General features: G+C 43.2%; 1 protein-coding gene across 1 annotated transcript in view; it reads right to left on the reverse strand.

Annotated features, from left to right (window-relative positions):
- Positions 1 to 7625: 7625 nt before the first annotated feature.
- The window catches only part of Acbd3 (acyl-CoA binding domain containing 3), a 32351-nt gene continuing 21683 nt past the window's right edge, over positions 7626 to 18293 (reverse strand). Inside the window, 3 exon segments of the mRNA XM_028865441.2 lie at positions 7626 to 9648; positions 12476 to 12760; positions 14195 to 14381. Of these exon segments, the coding sequence (XP_028721274.1) occupies positions 9437 to 9648; positions 12476 to 12760; positions 14195 to 14381 (684 nt within the window). The 3' untranslated portion in view covers positions 7626 to 9436.

Genomic DNA, 18293 nt, shown 5'->3' on the forward strand with positions numbered 1-18293 from the left:
CTCACAAATAGTGCTGGAAAACTGGGGTGGAGTTGGATTCTTAGTTTTCACCTTGCAGAAAACTCAGTCCAAAAATGGATCAAAGACCTTATTTTAAAACCCAAAGCACTGAAAGTTTCCCAAGCAAACAGGGGATTCCCTATAAGATACTGGGGCAGGCAAGAGCCTTTTACAGAGAACAGCAACAGCAAGGAACCGACCCCAGCATCGACACAAGCGGCTAGAGGAATTCAAGAGTTTCTGCACAACAAAACAGTCAGCAGAGTGACAGCCCACAGCATGGAGAAAACCCTTCCCAGCTTCACTTCCAACACCCGTGTTGGCATGGACAGAATACATAAAGAATTGCAGAAAAAACATTTGAGACAGACTCTTACCATGTAGCCTGGGCTAGCCTGGAACTATGTAGATCAGGCTGGCCTTGAACTCATGGAGCTCTGCCTGCCTTTGCCTCCTGAGTGCTTAGATTAAAGGCGTGCATCATGCCCAGCAAGAATTGCAGAAATTAAATACCAAGAAAATAAAACTGATAATAAACAAATGGGCAAACAAACTGAGTAGAAACCCCAAATGGCTAATAACTATTTTAAAAAGCGTTCAATATTCCTAGTCATCAGGGAAATGCAAATTAAAACTACTTTAAGATATTAATTATCAGGGCTGGAGAGATGGCTTAGCAGTTAAGAGCACAGACTGCTCTTCCAGAGGACCCGGGTTCAATTCCCAGTACCCACATAGCAGCTCACAACTGTCTGTAACTCCAGTTCCAAGGGACCCTCACACAGACATGCACACAGGCCAAAACACCAATGCACATTAAAAAAGATTTAATTATCTCACTCCAGTCAGAATGGCTATCTATCATCAACAAATTGGACAACAACTGTTGGAGAGGATATAGAGGAGGAGACCCTTATTCATTGTTGGTGGGGTTGAGCCAGATGTGATGGCGCACGCCTTTAATCCCAGCAGCACTCAGGAGGCAGAGGCAGGTGGATCTCTGAGTTTGAGACCAGCCTGGTCTTCAGAGTGAATTCCAGGACAGACAAACCTACACAGAGAAACCACGTCTTGAAAGAAAAAAGGACAAAGTTTGTTGTCCAGTTTCAATGAGTTTCTGACAGCTAGCATGTGGGAAGGGTGACAGCTTCTCCTGACACAGCGGACCCCTCTGGAGGCAATGTGGGAAAAAAGCTCATGCCCAGATTTCGTAAGTTGTTATTGAATGTGACAGAGACTCTGATGCAAGCTGACGTGGGAGGCCTGATGACATCCCTGTCCCTAATTCAGCACCTAATTACACATGCCAGGCTGAGGCCTGAGTAACAGGGGCAACAGGATGACCCGGTCTGTGGCTCCGTGCAAACCCAGTTATCGTCCACACAGCTCAGGGACCCGGGCAGATCGCACCCCCACGGCCACCTGCGCCAGGCTGGATCCTTTAGCAGCTCACACCTTTCTGCTTTCCCAGTGCCAGAGTCCGCTCTACTTCCTGCTGGAGAAGTGACACTCCTTAGAGGGAGGCCCAACCTTCCTTGTCAGTGGTCCTGGAGACAGCAGTCCGGGGGCACTGGTTTTTCTGGTCAGTTTATTAGCGCAAGGCCCAAAGGGAGAAAAGGGCCCACAGGTCCTCCTTCCGCAGCGGGGTTCTGGGGGGTGCTGCTTCCAGGGGAATCTCAACACCCTACTGAGGGGGTGCAAAGGCCAAATGAGGCAGCCATTTTCACTATTTTTATTGCTCACTGGCTGCCAAAGGTGTTTTACACATACCCCCTTCAACCTGCCAGGGCTAGCTCTCATTTCCTAGATCACAAGAGGAGGTCACAGGTCAACAGAACAGAGCCCCTCCCCCCATGTATGGGGATTGTCAGGCCTTGGAGATGGTTTTCCTGTTGTGATCTGTGCTGTGTCAGCTGTAGTGGAGATGCAGCTGAACTCTTAAATCATGAGGGCTTTTCAGAAAGCTCAACCAGCTAAGGTAGATTTGTTGTTTTATTTGAGACAGGGTTTCACTGCGTAGGCCTTGCTGACCTGGAATTCACTCTGTAGACCAGGCTGGCCTCGAACTTAGAGATTCGACTACCTCTGCCTCCCTAGTGCTGGGATTAAAGGTGTGCATCATCACTGCCCGGCTGGATTTTTTTTTTTTTTCTGAGACAGTCTTGCTATGTAGCCCTGGCACTCAGTGTAACCCAGGCTTGAATTCATGATTCATGATCCTTCTGATGTAGCAGGGATCTGGGTATATGTGTGTGTGTGCCACATTGTATGGCCCAAGGCAGGGGTAGGCTTGAACTTCTCAAGGGGGAGCGTCATATTAGTTATATATATTTTATGTACATACTTGCCTGAATGTATGTGGAAGTGAATCTGGGTTCCCTGCAGAAGCAACAAGGGCTTTCAACTTCTAAGCCCTCTCTCTGGCCCTCTTATTCCCCCTTTTTCCTTCGAGATAGGGTCTCACTTTGTTGTTGTTTTCCCCAAGACAGGGCTTCTCTGTGTAGCTTTGCACCTTTCCTGGATCTCACTCAGTAGACCAGGCTGGCCTCGAACTCACAGAGATCTGGCTCTGCCTCCAGAGTGCTGGGATTAAAGGTGTGTGTCACCACCACCCGGCAGGGTCTCATTCTGTAGCCCGGAGTTTTTGCAACCTTGGTCATGGTGTCTCTTCATAGCAATAGAACATTGACTAGGAAAGAAAAAAGAAAAAAAAAGCTCTCCTCTAATTCCAGTCCTGGGAGACCTGACTTCCTCTTCTGGCCTAAGGGCACCTACACTAAGGCTCACACAACCCCACACAGACACATACGTTAAAAAATGAAATTAAGGCTGGGCGGTGGTGGCCCACGTCTTTAATCCCAGCACTTGGAGGCAGAGCCAGGCAGATCTCTATGAGTTTAAGGCCAGCCTGGGCTACCAAGTGAGTTCCAGGAAAGGCACAAAAGCTACACAGAGAAACCCTGTCTCAAAAAAACAAAAAAAAAAAAAAAAGAAAAGAAAAAAAAATTAAGCTAGGTGGTGGTGGCATACACCTTTAATCCCAGCACTCTGGAGGTAGAGGCAGGTGGATCTCTGTGAGTTCTGGGACATCCAGGGGTACAGAGAAACACTATGTGGTGTGGTAGTTTGAATGTATTTGACCCCCATCTCATTGGGAGTGGCACTACTAGGAAGTATGGCTTTGTGAGCCACCATGTGGTTGCTGGGAATTGAACTCAGGACTTCTGGAAGAGCAGTTGGTGCTCTTAACCTCTGAGCCATCTCTCCAGGCCTGGAAGTGTGGCTTTGTTGGAGTGGGTCTGTTGTTGGAGGAAGTGTGTCACTGTGGGGGCGGGTTTTGAGGTTTCCTATGCTCAGGATCCGGGTAGTCCAGTGTCTCATTTAGCTTCCTGTTGCCTGCAATATGTAGAACTCTCAGCTACTCCTCCAGCACCACATCTACTGCATGCCAACATGCTCCCCATGACAATGGACTAAACCTCTGAAACCAAGCTGCGGCAACTCTTATAAAGGAAAACATTTAATTGAGATGGCTGTGGCAGCTCAGATGGCTCAGTGGTTAAGAGCACGGACTGCTCTTCCAGAGGTCCTGAGTTCAATTCCCAGCATCCACATGGCAGCTCACAACTCTCTGTAACTCCAAGAGCTGACACCATCACGCAGACATCCATGGCAAAACATCAATGTTAAAAATAAGGAAAAAAAAAAAAGAGTTGCCGTGGTCATGATGTCTCTTCACAGCAATAGAAACTCTAAAACATCCTGTCTTGAAAAACAACAACAAAAAAAAAAAAAACAAAAATAAAAAATACATTATATGTAAATGGCCAAACATAAATCTAGCAGTATATAAACTCATACAGATGGAAATAAGCAAAAATCTATACAGGAATAAAAACTAACAACTTAAAAACATCTATACGTGTAGTTGGAAGATTTCCTAGGTCTTGTGTGGTCCATGGTTGGGACAAATCTCACCCACAGTTCTGCAGCCTTTTATAAATAATCACACAGAGGCTTAATATTATTTATAACTGCTCGGCCATTAGCTCAGGCTTATTACTGACTAGCTCTTACACTTAAATTAACCCATAATTCTTATTTATTTAGCCATGTGGCTTATTACCTTTTCTCAGTTCTGCCTTGACATCTTGCTTCCTGTGTGTCTGGCTGGTGACTCCTGACTCTGTCCTTCCTTTTCCCAGAATTCTCCTTGTCTGCTTATCCCGCCTATACTTCCTGCCTGGCTACTGGCCAATCAGCGTTTTATTTGTCAACCAATCAAAGCAACACATATTCACAGCATACAGAATGATATCCCACAGCATATGCACACATGCAATATACAGACTAGAATTGGGATACCTTTTTAAATTGTTATGTGTGGGTGTGCATGTGGGTGCACACGTGCCAGGGCTTGAATGTGGGGGCCAGAGGACAATTTGCAGAACTTCTCCTTCCACCCTATGGGTCCTGGAGATTGAACTCCAGATTGGTGGCAGGTGCTTCTACCCACTGAGCCATTTGCCAGCCTTGTAAACTATATATATTTATTTAGAGGGTCTGTGTTGCCTTGGCTGTCTTAGGATTTGCTATGGAGGCCTCAAATCCAAAGATCCACTTGCCTCTGAGTGATGGAGTTTAAGGCATGCACCACCACACACAGCTTAAACTGAATTAAAGATAATGAAATCATATAAAATTATTCAACTGATAGCTCAGTGACTGAGAGAGCTTACTTTTCACGCACAGGTCCAGGTCCCACCACAGCAGCTCACAACCATCTGTCACTCGATCCACTGTATCTGACACCCTCTTCTGACCTCGGTGGGCACCATGTACACATGGGGTGCACAGACATACAAGTGGGCAATACACACACAAATAAAAGTAATACATCGAAAAAGAAGTCTGATTAGCTGAAATGGGTAGAGGACACAGGAAATTTTCAGGAGAGGAAATCCAATCAATAAAAGAAATGTTCTATCCTGTTAGTAGTTACCAGGGAAACACACTGGAATTTCATTTTTTTTTTTTAGAATTAAACTTTATTGTTGTGTGTGTATGTGTATGAGGGCATATACACACCACAGTTCACACGTGGAAATTGGAGGACAACTTTGTAGAATGTGGATATCTCCTTCTACCCTTACATGGAGTTCTGACTCAGCTGGCTCAAACATGCACAGCAAGAGCCTTTACCCGCTGAACCACCTGAAAATTTAAAGTTCTAAGTACTTTCTAAGCACTGACGCACAAGTGGAGAAAAATCCATAACTAATCTCACCTGATGGGCTGCAGTCAAATGCAGGCAGACTGAATAAACTTATCTTCAGGCTATGAGTATAACATGCACATCAAACATGAATGCCTTTCATGCTCACATTCAGGTCCCAAGACATCTCATAATGTCTATATAAACATTCCAGTATCTGAAAAAACCTAAAACCAGAAACATCTGTGTTACCCAGCATTTAGGACGTTGGTTATTCGACCTGTATTTAGTATCTGCAAGTTTCCCAAAACAACCTGGACTTTTTTTTTAGAAGAGATTTATTTTTATTTATGTGTATGTGTGTATATGTTAACAAGAGTATGCTCACAGGTGTGTGGGTGCCCAAGGAGGCTAGAAAAGAATCTCATATTCTCTGGAGCTCGAGTTATAGTTGTGAGCAGCCTGATGTGGGTGCTAGGCACTGAACTCATGTCCTGGAAGAACAGTATAATCTCTTAACAACTGAGCCCCCTCTGCAGCCCCAAGTATGCTTTTAAAGTTAAAAATAATTTTTACATGTATAATCCAATGTGTACGCATCTTTTTCAGAAATAAGGTAAATGTTTCAATTTGTACATCTACCACATTTTGACTGCCTACATTCAAAAGGTAATATTCAGCCAGGTGCAGTGGTTCATACCTGTGGTCCCAGAACGAAGGAGGCTGAGGCAGAAGGATCATTGTGGGTTTGAAGCCTGTTTGGGGTACATAGGGAGAGCTCCAGGCCAGCCTGGACTACAGAGTAAGACTCTGGACTAAAACAAACAAACAAAAAAGGCAGTGTCAATTATATGGCAAAGTCAGCCCCTTAATTTCCTGTACCAAATTAAGTACCTGGTCAAATAATTCAAATAATTCACAGCTCACAAGTGGCATGTGACCTTGTAAAATGGAGGTAGTTTAGTGGACCTACATTTTATCATAACTGGAAGAGATGGTTAAGTGCTTGGAAACTGTTGGAGCGATGAGATCAAAGCATTTACTCTCAAAAACAAAACAAAACAGACACCCAACTCAGCAAGAAAGTTAAGGATTGCAGGTAAGTATATAAGATAAAAGTCAACAGGAGCTAGAGATAGCTGAGCAGTTAAGAGCACTGGCCGCGCCGGGCGGTGGTGGCGCACGCCTTTAATCCCAGCACTCGGGAGGCAGAGGCAGGTGGATCTTTGTGAGTTCGAGGCCAGCCTGGGCTACCAAGTGAGCTCCAGGAAAGGCGCAAAGCTACACAAGAAACCCTGTCTCGAAAAACCAAAAAAAAAAAAAGAGCACTGGCCGCTCTTCCAGAGGACCTGGGTTCAATTTCCTGGCATCACATGGTAACTCAGCTGTCTGTAACTCCAGTTCCAGGGTGTCCCATGCCTCTTCTAGCCTTTGCATGAACTAGGCGTGAACATGGTGCACAGGCACACATCTAGGCAAAATACCCATACACATGAATAAATAAATTAAAAAAGTCTAACACTAGCTGGGTATGGTATTACACATCTATAATCTCAGTACTCAGAGGGCAGAAGCAAGAGGACTAAGAATTCAAGGCAGCATGGGTTATAGAGCAAGTCTGAGGCCAGGCTGGGCCACATAGCAACATCCTAATGTCTAATACCAATTCATACACATTTAAAAAAGTTGGTGGATAGAAATGAATTAAAATTTTCTCCACTCCTAATAGATAAATACTGGCATACATTTTTAGGTTGCGTGAAAAAAAGCACGGGAATGAAACAAAGACAGTCTGGCTGCTGAAGCGTCACATTCTGATCTTCAGTGGACAGCTGGCAGCCGTCTGGAAGCAGCGGCTTCTCTTCTTCCCTAGGGTGAATGGTTAAGACTCTGAAACCCGGCTCCAAAACAGGCGGCCGTCACAGCAGCGCCCCTCGACTGCCGTTCTCGGGCCTGACTTCAAGGTACACCACGCAGCATGGGGACCACGAGAATCATCTCACTCAGTCTCTCCAATTTCAAAAACAAACAACAACAAGCCCTGGTACCCTGCACCCAGTGTGGTCTTATGCTCTGTAACCATCCGTCCCAATTAGAGGCTACACACCCCAGGAGCCATTTATAAAACAGACTACCTCCCCACGTCACAGCAAAGGCCACACAGGGCAGCTTTGGAAAGTAACTTTATAACCTGATCATCTGCAGGATGAAAAGCCAACACTTCTCATCAAGTCTGGACAATTTAAAATCCATTATAACTCATAGAGAAAACGAGCTAATCAGAAAGAGTTTGGTATTTTTCAACTAGATAAACAGAAAAGATCATCTAAGGCATTTCTCCTTATTCTGTCTAAATGAAAAAAGACAGTTAAATGCTTCAGGGAACTGTATTAACAGAAACATCAACAAGTTACAGATAAACATTTTAATTGATTAAATATATTACTTTCAAGATCTTTTTGAAATCGTACTTGTACTAATCAACAGCCAAAGGCGATATAAAAAAGTTTAGAACAAACTGTTCAGGTCTGAGCACGTGAAGAGACTGCTATGTAGAGTGACATACACCGCTCCCAAGAACAATATTTTTAGAAGGTAATGTCTTAACATGTGCAAGGACAAAACTGTAATCAAAGGCTGAAAGAAATATATATTAGTGCCTGCTTTTTAAAAGTTTATTTTACATTTTAAATACAGTATTTTTTCTCATTAAAAAAAATCCTAACTCTGGTTTCTATATATACAGAAGAGCTGCAGGGCAGCCTAATGAATATTCTGGATGTAACAGCATAGACATTCGACTACTTCTGAATCAAAATTCCAAAACACAGATTAAGCACTGGTTAGGAGAAAACAATCCAGTTTCTTAACAACCAAAAGAGAAACAGAGTTAAATACCTATAAAACCAGGTATTAAAAACAGAAGAAATGCAGCATGTGAAAACCTCTAACAGCCTTGTGTAGTGAACTGTGCAGACTGCAGCCAGCCAATGGGATCCCTGTGGAAGTGGTCTGTGATGTCAAAAGGAAGTCTTGGTTTCAGTGACAAAGTAACAAGGTGTGCACTGTCTCTGTCACTATCTATCTACATCTCCCTCCCTCTGGATACTTAACCACTCACACAAATTGAAAATAATCAATGTGGATTTGTTTTCATAAGAAAACCAAAGATGTACCTTTTCCCACCAGTAGGTCGTAATACAGATTAAAGCTGTAACATTTAAGCACGGGTCTATGCATTTCCAATTTTCTCTAGTATGTCTTTCCAAACTGGATCGTGGAGTTTGTGCCCTAATAATACACAGAAAGAAATCTGGACTGTCCCTGGCAGTGATTTTCTATTAGTGCAATGGTACTCCTCAAATGCTCAATTACATTAAAGTGATTTTGCATATTTTAATTCAGTAGGTGCCAATTTGAGTTCATAAAACTCCTGGCTGTATGCTTTTTCCAGAAAATAATTTCAATTTGAGATGTTTCACAAAGCTATATCAAAACAAAATCAGCTAGTTTTGTTAGCAGTAGTGTGAATGGCAAATGGAAGAAAAGGCCTGAGAGCTGAGGACCTGGTAGGAAGGATGCTGAGGTGTTCTATGTATCCTGACATGTCAATTATCTACTGAGTTGGAACATTCTAAGTTTAAGATTCTCTCAGAAAATAATTCTTTGTAACATAACTAACTAAATAGCTGTATCCAAAACAAAAACAACCTGGGTCACTCAGGTAAGACCAAGTTGAGGCCATTTCTTTTTCTACTATAATCCGTGAAGTCTTGAGTTTTTAAGTTTCAAACTGCTGAGCTTCATTCAGTTGGAGCTGATGCAGACTACAAGAGAAGCATTCTCAATTAGAGCTGTAACAGCGGGCTCTGGCAGGACACATGGAGCAGACAGCAATGGACTAACCACCAGCCAGGTCGGGTCAACGCTGGGACGTTTATTTTGGAGACTGAATATTTAACATGTAGCTCACGTAACTCCAGTATCCACTAGTGGCTCTGCTGGTCAGCACCCAAGGGCTAGATGAGTCTTCAGAACGGCTTTTAACCTCAGAGCATCAATGCTAAGAGTCTCAGGAAATCCTGGTTCCCAGCAAGAGTTCATAAACCATCAGAACAAAATCAAGAAGGTAAACACTGACTCCAATGTGCCACAAAAGTCAAAAGAAATTAAATGTCATCTTCTGCCCAACCTTGGACTCCAGGCTCTGTGACATGGGCTTTATCTAGTGTAATAGACTCTGTAGTAGACTGACTTGGACCTCCACAAAGAGTAGGAGTTGTCAAACTTGAGGAGATAGACTCCCCTCCCTGGATACTGGTGGCTGCCCGCATACACTTCCTCGTGACAGTCCCGCCGGTACACTGGCACAATCTCATCCAGCAGAGGCTTGTTGGCATTCTTTTTGGCTTTCTCTTCAGAAGTGACATTTTCTATGAGGAAGTGACAAAAAAACAGACACAGGTCAAATGACAGATCCAGGAGAACCACCTTATTCACCAAGCAATGAAACTACATTCTCTGTAGTAGAATGGTTTGTTAGAATTCTTTTAAGTCAGTCTCCAACTCTGCACGTAGGCATGTATTAGTCATTCATTTCAATGCCTGACCACCACTAAGCACAGTTGCTGGACTCTGGGAGCCCAGGGACAAACGTCGGGTAGTGGGAACAACCAGTGCCCCAGCCCTCTGGGTTACTACCGCTCACATTTCCCAGCCCTCTTTTTCCCACTCCATATCCATCCAGTTCCTAACTACTCCTTCTATAAAACAATCTTGCTCATGCAACACCAAGAAAATGCTGTACTGATCTCTTCCACAATGAGGCCACCTTCATTTTAGAAATGGTGGAGGGGAGCCAAGGCAGACTATTGTTTCTGTATATCTGTATAAAAACCACAGTAGAGAGGTATTCAGAGACAGCCACAAATGTAGCATGAATTGTTAGAAGGTCTTATTAATAAAAACAAACCCAAAGCCAGATATTGGGGTGAACGCTGAAAGATCAGAGAAACAGAACAAGTCACCACCACCTCACCACACCAATTGCTTAGCTGATCCTGTTTCCTCAAACTGGAAGCCTCTGTGTCCTCATCCAAATGGATCTCAGCTGAACTGCTGTTCAAAAGCCTAAAAGCTTAACAGCTCTAGTTTCTGGTTTTCAAGCCTTATATACTTTTCTGCTTCTTACCATCACTTCCTGGGATTAAAGGTGTGTGTCATCATGCCTGGCTGTTTCCAGTGTGGCTTTGAACTTAGAGATCCACATGGATCTCTGCCTCCAGAATGCTAGGATTAAAGGTGTGAGTGCCACCATTTTCTGGCCTCTATGTCTACCTAGCAGCTGTTCTGTTCTCTGACCCCAGATAAGTTTATTAAGGTGCACAATATATTGGGGAACATAATACCACCACATTTCCACTAAGCCTATTTAACACAGAGATGATACAAGTGGATAAAAAAAATCAGCTCTGATCACAGACCGTCACTGTTAATAGTTTTCTGGAATACAATGATAACAAGTTAGGGAAGAAACACTTCTAGAAGCTCGTAAGAACGAGGTAATTATGCCAAATTGCCTCAGTCTAAGATATTAAACATAAACAACCTAAAAGAAAATAGGTCAAGGGCACTTCAGTATAGAAGATAAAAGACTTTTAGGTTTATAACATGGCAGATTGAGTCCTGGCAACATCTACTAATTGTATGTGATGGTCACAGCCAGGAATTTTAAAAGTGTGAAAAGCTCTCAAGAGGAATTTAAGGAAATAGGTCCAATTATATATCTTGTGGCACCTTAGAAAAACTAAAAAAAAATATGAATAAATACAGACAGATTTACCAGCACCATTATCAATAATGGTTCATTAAGATAAATACATTGTGGGCTGGAGAGATGGTTTAGCTGTTAAGAACAGCATTGGCTGTTCTTCCAAAGGTCTTGAGTTCAATTCCCAGAAACCACATGGTAGCTCACAACCATCTCTCATGGGATCCAATTTCCTCTTCTAGTGTGCAGATGTACACACAGACAGGCAAGGTACTCATATACATTAAACACATGAATAAATAAATGTTTTTTAAAAAAAGAAAATACAATGTACAATTTAAGAAGTTAAAAATGCCAGCAGTGGTGGCACACACCTTTAATCCCAGCACTCAGGAGACAGAGGCAGGTGGATCTCTGTGAGTTTTGAGACCAGCCTGGTCTACAGAGTGAGTTCCAAGACAGCCAGGTGTTACATAGAGAAACCCTGTCTTGAAGAAACCAAAACAAAACAAAAAACCACAAAAACAGGGGAAACTGGGAGAAGGGCATATGCTAATACTGTGTCACCTTTAAAAGTTTTCTGTGAGCTGGGCAGTGGAGGCACACACCTTTAATCCCGGTACTCAGGAGGCAAAGGCAGTCGGATTTCTGTGAGTTTGAGGCCAGCCTGGTCTTCGGAGTGAGTTCCAGGACAGGCTCCAAAACTACAGAGAAACCCTGTCTCGAAACCCCCATCCGCCCAAAAAAAGTTTTCTGTGAATGTAAAATGATACTCAACTTTTTTAAAAAAAGGTAGGAGATCCAGACATAGTGGATCACGCCTGTGGTCCAGCACAAGGGAAACTGAGGCAGGCCTGGTCTACAAAGTGAGTTCCAGGAATGGTATATGGGTAGGCAATACCATTGTCCCTTTGAGGGACACACAGGAGCGCTAAGGTCAAGGACCTCAGCTATCTCTTACCAGCTCTTTTCTTATAACCTTAAAATTTCCTTTATTTCAATTTTCAAATAAATTCCTTTGTTAACAAGAATTCTTACATGCTTTTTCAAATGTTTTCAAAATGGGGCATGGTGGCATTCCACTGCTGGTTCCAGCTACTAAGAATGCTGAGGTAGAGGACTGGTTAAGTCCGCCAGTTCAAAAACAGCTTGGACAACAAAGCAAGATCTTGTCTCAAAACCAAACAAAATATAATACAACAAATCTCAAAGTGATTTCCTGTATTAGCTTGTCAATACACAAGGCTATAAGTAAAACAACACCCAGAAAGCAGTAAAACAACACACTGCCGATCAGACTGTCCTGGCACTTAGAGAAATTCATGCTCAGGGCCTTCTTTGGGAGACTGGCCTTTCTCAGAGCCTTTCCAGCCAACATCCCACTACTGAACAGAGCATCCCTGTCCATGAAGTGTTCAGCAGGAAGTCTAAAGTGACAAAGCCGTCACACACACAACTCAGTAGCTAATGAATATGGACCACAGCCTTACCCTCCTCCTCCTCCTCCTCGTCACTGGACTCACTGACGTGCACACTGACAGCTGCGTTGGGAGAGTCTGTCCATTCAAAGTAAACCCCGAACCCAATGTCATAGCTGTCGGTCGCAAATTCCCAAAAGAGGTACGAGCCTTCTTCATGAGTGGGGACGCGAACGGTGACTACTTCTCCTCGGCGGACTGTAATCACAGAATCTGCATCCTGCCGGATCTTCTCTTTAAAGTCTTTGATCTGTGGTCTTGTCCACATGGATGGAGCTGCAATCACTGGAAGAGATTCTAAAGGCAACAGGATTTACAAAAGCTGAAGAAAACAGGTTCTTCCCCTGCAGGGAACATCTACACAAGGCTACCTCTGTTCTGTCACCAACGGCAGACAGCTCAGACCAAGGATGGAGGGAATAGAAACACCCCTCAGGTTATATTATCCAGGAAGGTCACAGGTACTGAGAGGCCATCATATCCCTTCAATAAAATGGAATCCACAATCTTACAGGTGATTTTTCCTAACACTCTGCTTTCATATTATTTTATCTGTTGAAAAGTCTTAATCTCCAGGCATCCTGAGCTTCTAAGGGCCTTTCTGAAAAGAGCTAAGTAAGAGAAACAGAAAATCCTGGGCAGTATCAGAACCACATGGAAAGGACGAATGTCTTGTTACTGAGCAATGTACATGTGTACTGTAGCACTCAGCAGGCTTTCAGTTAAGTCAGATGTACTATAAAAAGATTTCCTCCCCTTTGCAAACCCAGGTAAGGCTGAGATGTAGTTCAACTGTGAGTGCTTACCTGGCACTCACATCCTGGGTTCAATCACTAGCACTACATAAACTAAGACCTAGAGTTCAAAGTCATCTTCAGCTACACGGTGAGTTCAAGGTCACCCTAAGCTGTCTCAAAACAAAACAACAGTTGTGGTGGCGCATGCCTTTAATCCCAGCACCCACTGTGGCAGCAGAGGCAGAGAGATCTGAGTTGGAGGCCAGCCAGGGCTACACAGTGAGATCCTGTCTCAAAAAAGGGCCACTGAGCTGCCTCAGTGGTAAAGACACTTGCCACCAAGCTTGATAGCTTGGTTATTCATCAGAATCCACATGGTAGAGGGAGAGAGCAAAATTTGGCAAGTTCTCTTCTGACCTCTTTGTGTGCACACATACATGAGACTCTCGGTAAGACCAAAGAAGGTCTTTTCTGAAGCTATTTCTCTGTTACTTGCTCTAAAAGTCAAGGGAGAGCAGAATGGGTTTCAGGAATCTTCCTTGTTCTAAGTGTGCTTATATCCAGCATGGCACTCAGAGGCTGAAGTGAAAAAACAAAACAACACAACAAAAACCACTTGAACACCCCCCCCTTCCTAAATCAGGAAAATTATACTTCAAAGAAACAAATGGTTACTTTTGAATAATAATGGTTACTACAGAATAATTCACAAAAATAGAAGCAGTAATTGATGAGTATGACAGGTGTCTAAAGTAACAAATTTCCGTCAGGTTAACAGGCATGTCCCACCACACCCAGTTTCATGTGGTGCTTCGAACTGACCCAGGGCTTGGGGAATGTTAAGCAACTATCCCTAGCCCTGATCTTCCTTTTGTCTGTGTTGGACTCTCACCCACCTAAGTGCTCTCAAAGCTCGTCAGCTTGTCTTGCCGATTCCCACTTTTCATGAGGACTAGAGAATGGTATCTGGACAAACACATATGCTAAACTCTACCTTTTGGTCCATTTTCCAAGGCTTCTTCTGCCACTTCCGGCTCACTTTCCTTTTCGGAACTGACAGTGTGGGTTTTGGCCTGCCCATTAACTGGCACCATATCACTTGCTCCAGCTGCATTCACCTTGGATGATGTAGGCAAGGAAGCCCCGGCCACTACCACTTCCTGTTGCTTCTGTAACGCTGCCTACAAATGGAGAAGAAGTGAAGATGCTCTGGTCAGAAAGGCTAACATTTACCGAGGAGTGAAGTCTGACGGCATGCATTGGCTCTACACTAAAGCATTCTAAGAAACTTGATCCACGTTTGCCAGTTTTTATCATTTCTGTAATAAATATTACTATAATATCAACTGATAGCTAAACATGATTAAACTATCAATCTCAGATAAAATTACTAAAGGCAAAATTAAGTATAACAACATGCCGCTGCCTCCCAAGTGTTGAGATTAAGGGCATGTGCCACTATGCCCAGCAGTGATATATATTCTTAAAATTGAGTAGAAGAAAATGTTTATTTATTTATGTTTTAATAAAATTTAACAGTGGTGGTGTACACCTTTAATCCCAGCACTCCGGAGGCAGAGGCAGGCGGATCTCTGTGAGTTCGAGGCCAGCCTGGGCTACAGAGCGAGATCCAGGACAGGCACCAAAGCTACAGAGAAACCTTGTCTTGAAAAAAACCAAAATAAAATAAAATAAAATTCAACTATATGCAGAGTATGATGCACATGCCATTAATGCCAGCACTCAGGAGCCAGAGTAAGACAGATCTCTGAGTCTGAGGCTAGTCTGGTCTACATAATGAGTGCCAGGCCAACATGGGATACAACTGAAACCCTGTCTGTCCTTCAAACTACAAGACTAGATATGCTAAGTACACTTGTACCCAGCACACCACTCAGAGGCTGAAGTGGGGGGAAAAAAAACACTTGAACCCCCTCATTTTCACCTTCAACTGCGGAAAATTAAAATTAAGAAAATTATACTTCAAAGAAACAAATGGCCACAGAAGATTCACAAAAACAGAAGCTGTGGTTGGTGAAAACAACAGTTGTCTAAAGTAACAAACCAAACCCTCATATGGACAACTATTCTACTATGGATAGAAATAAATATTCACAGAAAGATTATGATCACAAATTTAAAATTTTTTTAAAATTTAGGTTTTAGGGTGCTAGAGACCAAACCCAGAGCCTAATATTAGCCTTAGTAGGTGCTCATCTACTGAATCATACCCTCAGTCTTTAACTAAAATTTAACAAACAATCAATTTAAAACTAATTTAACAAAACTATCAATCATACTGTAAAAAAAAAAAAACCACTGGTCTAAAATCTAAGGGTTACAATAATGTAAAATGTCAAAGTATTTCCTCATTTAACATTTTATACTGGGCTGGGTACAAGGGTACACGCCCACAATCCCAGCACATAGGAGCCTGTGGCAGCAGGATCTTGAGCTTGAAGCTAGACTGATCTACATATCAAGGCAGAGAAAGAGGAAGTACAATGAACAGACGTTTGCGAGGTCCACTGGCGTGGGCCAGCAACTCCAGACAGAAGGCTGAGGCAGGAAGATTGCAAGACCTCTGGAACAGCAGCCAATGCTCTTAACCACTGAGCCAACCATCTCTTGGGCCTGAAGCAACATCTGCGCACTCACTGCTCCCTGCTCTTAACTGTGGAGGTGATGTGAGCAGCTGTCTCAAGCTCCTGTCGGCCACTGTGACTTTCCCAAAGTGATGGACTCTAACCTGGAATTGTGAGCTAAAATAAACCCTTTCTCTCCTAAATTAAACCTTGTCAGGGTGTTTTATCACAACAGCAGACACGAATCTAGGGTAACAAATAAAGGTGCTTGCTAAGCTGGCTGACCTAAATTTGATCTCTGGAACCGACCCACATGATAGAGAAAACTGGCTCCAGCAGGTTCTTCTTTGTCCCCTTTATACACACAGATAAAATAAGTAACATTTTTAAAAAATGTCCTGAGTCAAAATGGTAGAGTTAGCTGAGTGTGGAGGCACACACCTTTAACCCCAGCACTCGGGAGGCAGAGGCAGGTGGATCTTTGTGAGTCTGAAGCCAGCCTGGTCTACAGAGTGAGTTCCAGGATGGCTAGGGCTACAAAGAGAAACCCTGTCTCGAAGAACCAAAAACAAACAATCCAAGGGGAGAGTTAAAACACCTTTAACCTAAGGACACCTATGTGAGGATATTTCCAAATCAAGACGGCAGCAGCTCTCAATGCTACTTTAAAACCATCTCCAGGACAGCCAGAGATGCCACACAGAGAAACCTGGTCCGGAAAAACAAAAACAGCAACAAAAAACAACAAAACCTATTAAGTCAGCAGGGCATGGTGGTGCACACCTTTAATCCCAGCACTGGGGAAGCAGAGTAGGTAGATTTCTGAGTTCCAGGCCAGCCTGGTCTACAGTGAGTTCAAGAAGAGCCGGGGCTATGCAGAGAAACACTATCTCAAAAACAAAACAAAACAAAAACCCTATTAAATAATTTTATCTTTTAAAAAAAGGTGTATTTCATTTCTAACTATGTATATGCGTGTGTATGTACATAGATGCCCGCAGAGGTCCAAGATGGGGTGTTGGATCCCCTGGATCTGGAGTTACAGGCAGCTTGTCAGCCTCTTGACCTAGGAACTGGGAACTACAAAATCAGTACATGCTGTCATCCAGTGAACCATTTCTCTAGCCCCCATTAACTTCTGGAGGACTTAAACGTGAATCACAAATCCATGCAGAAAGATGTACAGTGACAGCCTGCGCATGCAGTCCGGCACTCACACCCCAACACAGTGCGCTGACCTAAGCCTGGAAGGAAGCCCAGTACTCCAGAGGTGGAGGCAGGAAGATAAGACGTTCAATGTCAGTCTTGCATGCACAGTAAATCTGGGGCAAGCCTAGGCTACATGAGACCCAATTTCAACTAGAGGTGTGCAAATCATAATTATACAGCTTAATCCATTTTCATATATCAAACATATCTATGTAACCATCACCTAGAATAAGAAATTATTTATACCCCAGAATCCTCTCTAGTTCCTACCTCTAGACACTGCCTCTAACAGTGTTTTCAGATCTAATAGCTGTAGATATGCTTTATCTACTTTAAAACCATATATAAATCACTGTATAATACGTGCTGTAAAAAAAAAGGGGGGGGGGAATGGCTGGGTAGTGGTGGCTCACACCTTTAATCCCAGCCCTCTGGAGGCAGAGATAGGTGATCTCTCAGAGTTCGAGAAAACCTGTCTCAAAAAAACAAAACAAAATTTTTTTTTTTTTTTTATTAAATAAAAAGGCAGAGAGGGTCCCACTATGCAAGCATGGCTGGCCTGAAACTCAGAGACCCACCTGCGTTTGCCTCTTGAGTGCTGGGTTAAAGACAGGCATTACCATGTCTGGCCCCTCAATACTGATTTTGTAAGGCCTATCTATAAGGGTCACAAGTAAGTGTATTTTGTTATTAGTGCGATGGGATATTGCACTGTGAAAATATAGAATTTACCCATACAACTAGTCATTGGCATTTGGGAATGTATGTGGGGAGCAGATAAAGTCCTGAAGGACTGTGGCGCTGATTTTGCTGTGTGCAGTAAATGAATGCAGTGACTTTCTATGCTGCTGCTGGAGCGTCTCCATCTGAGTGCATAGCACTCAATCCCAGCTTTATGTTACTTATGTGGGTCACTTCTTCATTCCCATAGCCCTAGTCAGGTCAAGGCCGGAGCAATCAGTTGACAGCATAAGTGCTTTTTAAACACTTGGCCTCTGCCAGGAGGTCAAGGACTGATATTACTCTTTTAACAAAAACATGAAATCATAAGTAAGCATGTTTACAGGATTACCAAGAGAGACATGTATGCTGGCCTATCTGTACATGCAATCACATAAGAAATCATTTCTAAAGGAAAATTACCTCTCTTTGCTGCTATATAAAACATGGTATCTTTTGGTGTGTGTTTCACGACAAGAGTTTCTCTGTGTAGCCCTGGCTGTCTTGGAACTCGCTCGTAGATCAGGCTAGCCTCAAACTCAGGGAAATCCACTTGCCTCTGCTGCCTGAGTGTTGGGA

The sequence above is a fragment of the Peromyscus leucopus genome, chromosome 15 (genome assembly GCF_004664715.2).
Source record: "Peromyscus leucopus breed LL Stock chromosome 15, UCI_PerLeu_2.1, whole genome shotgun sequence".
Lineage (NCBI taxonomy): Eukaryota > Metazoa > Chordata > Mammalia > Rodentia > Cricetidae > Peromyscus > Peromyscus leucopus.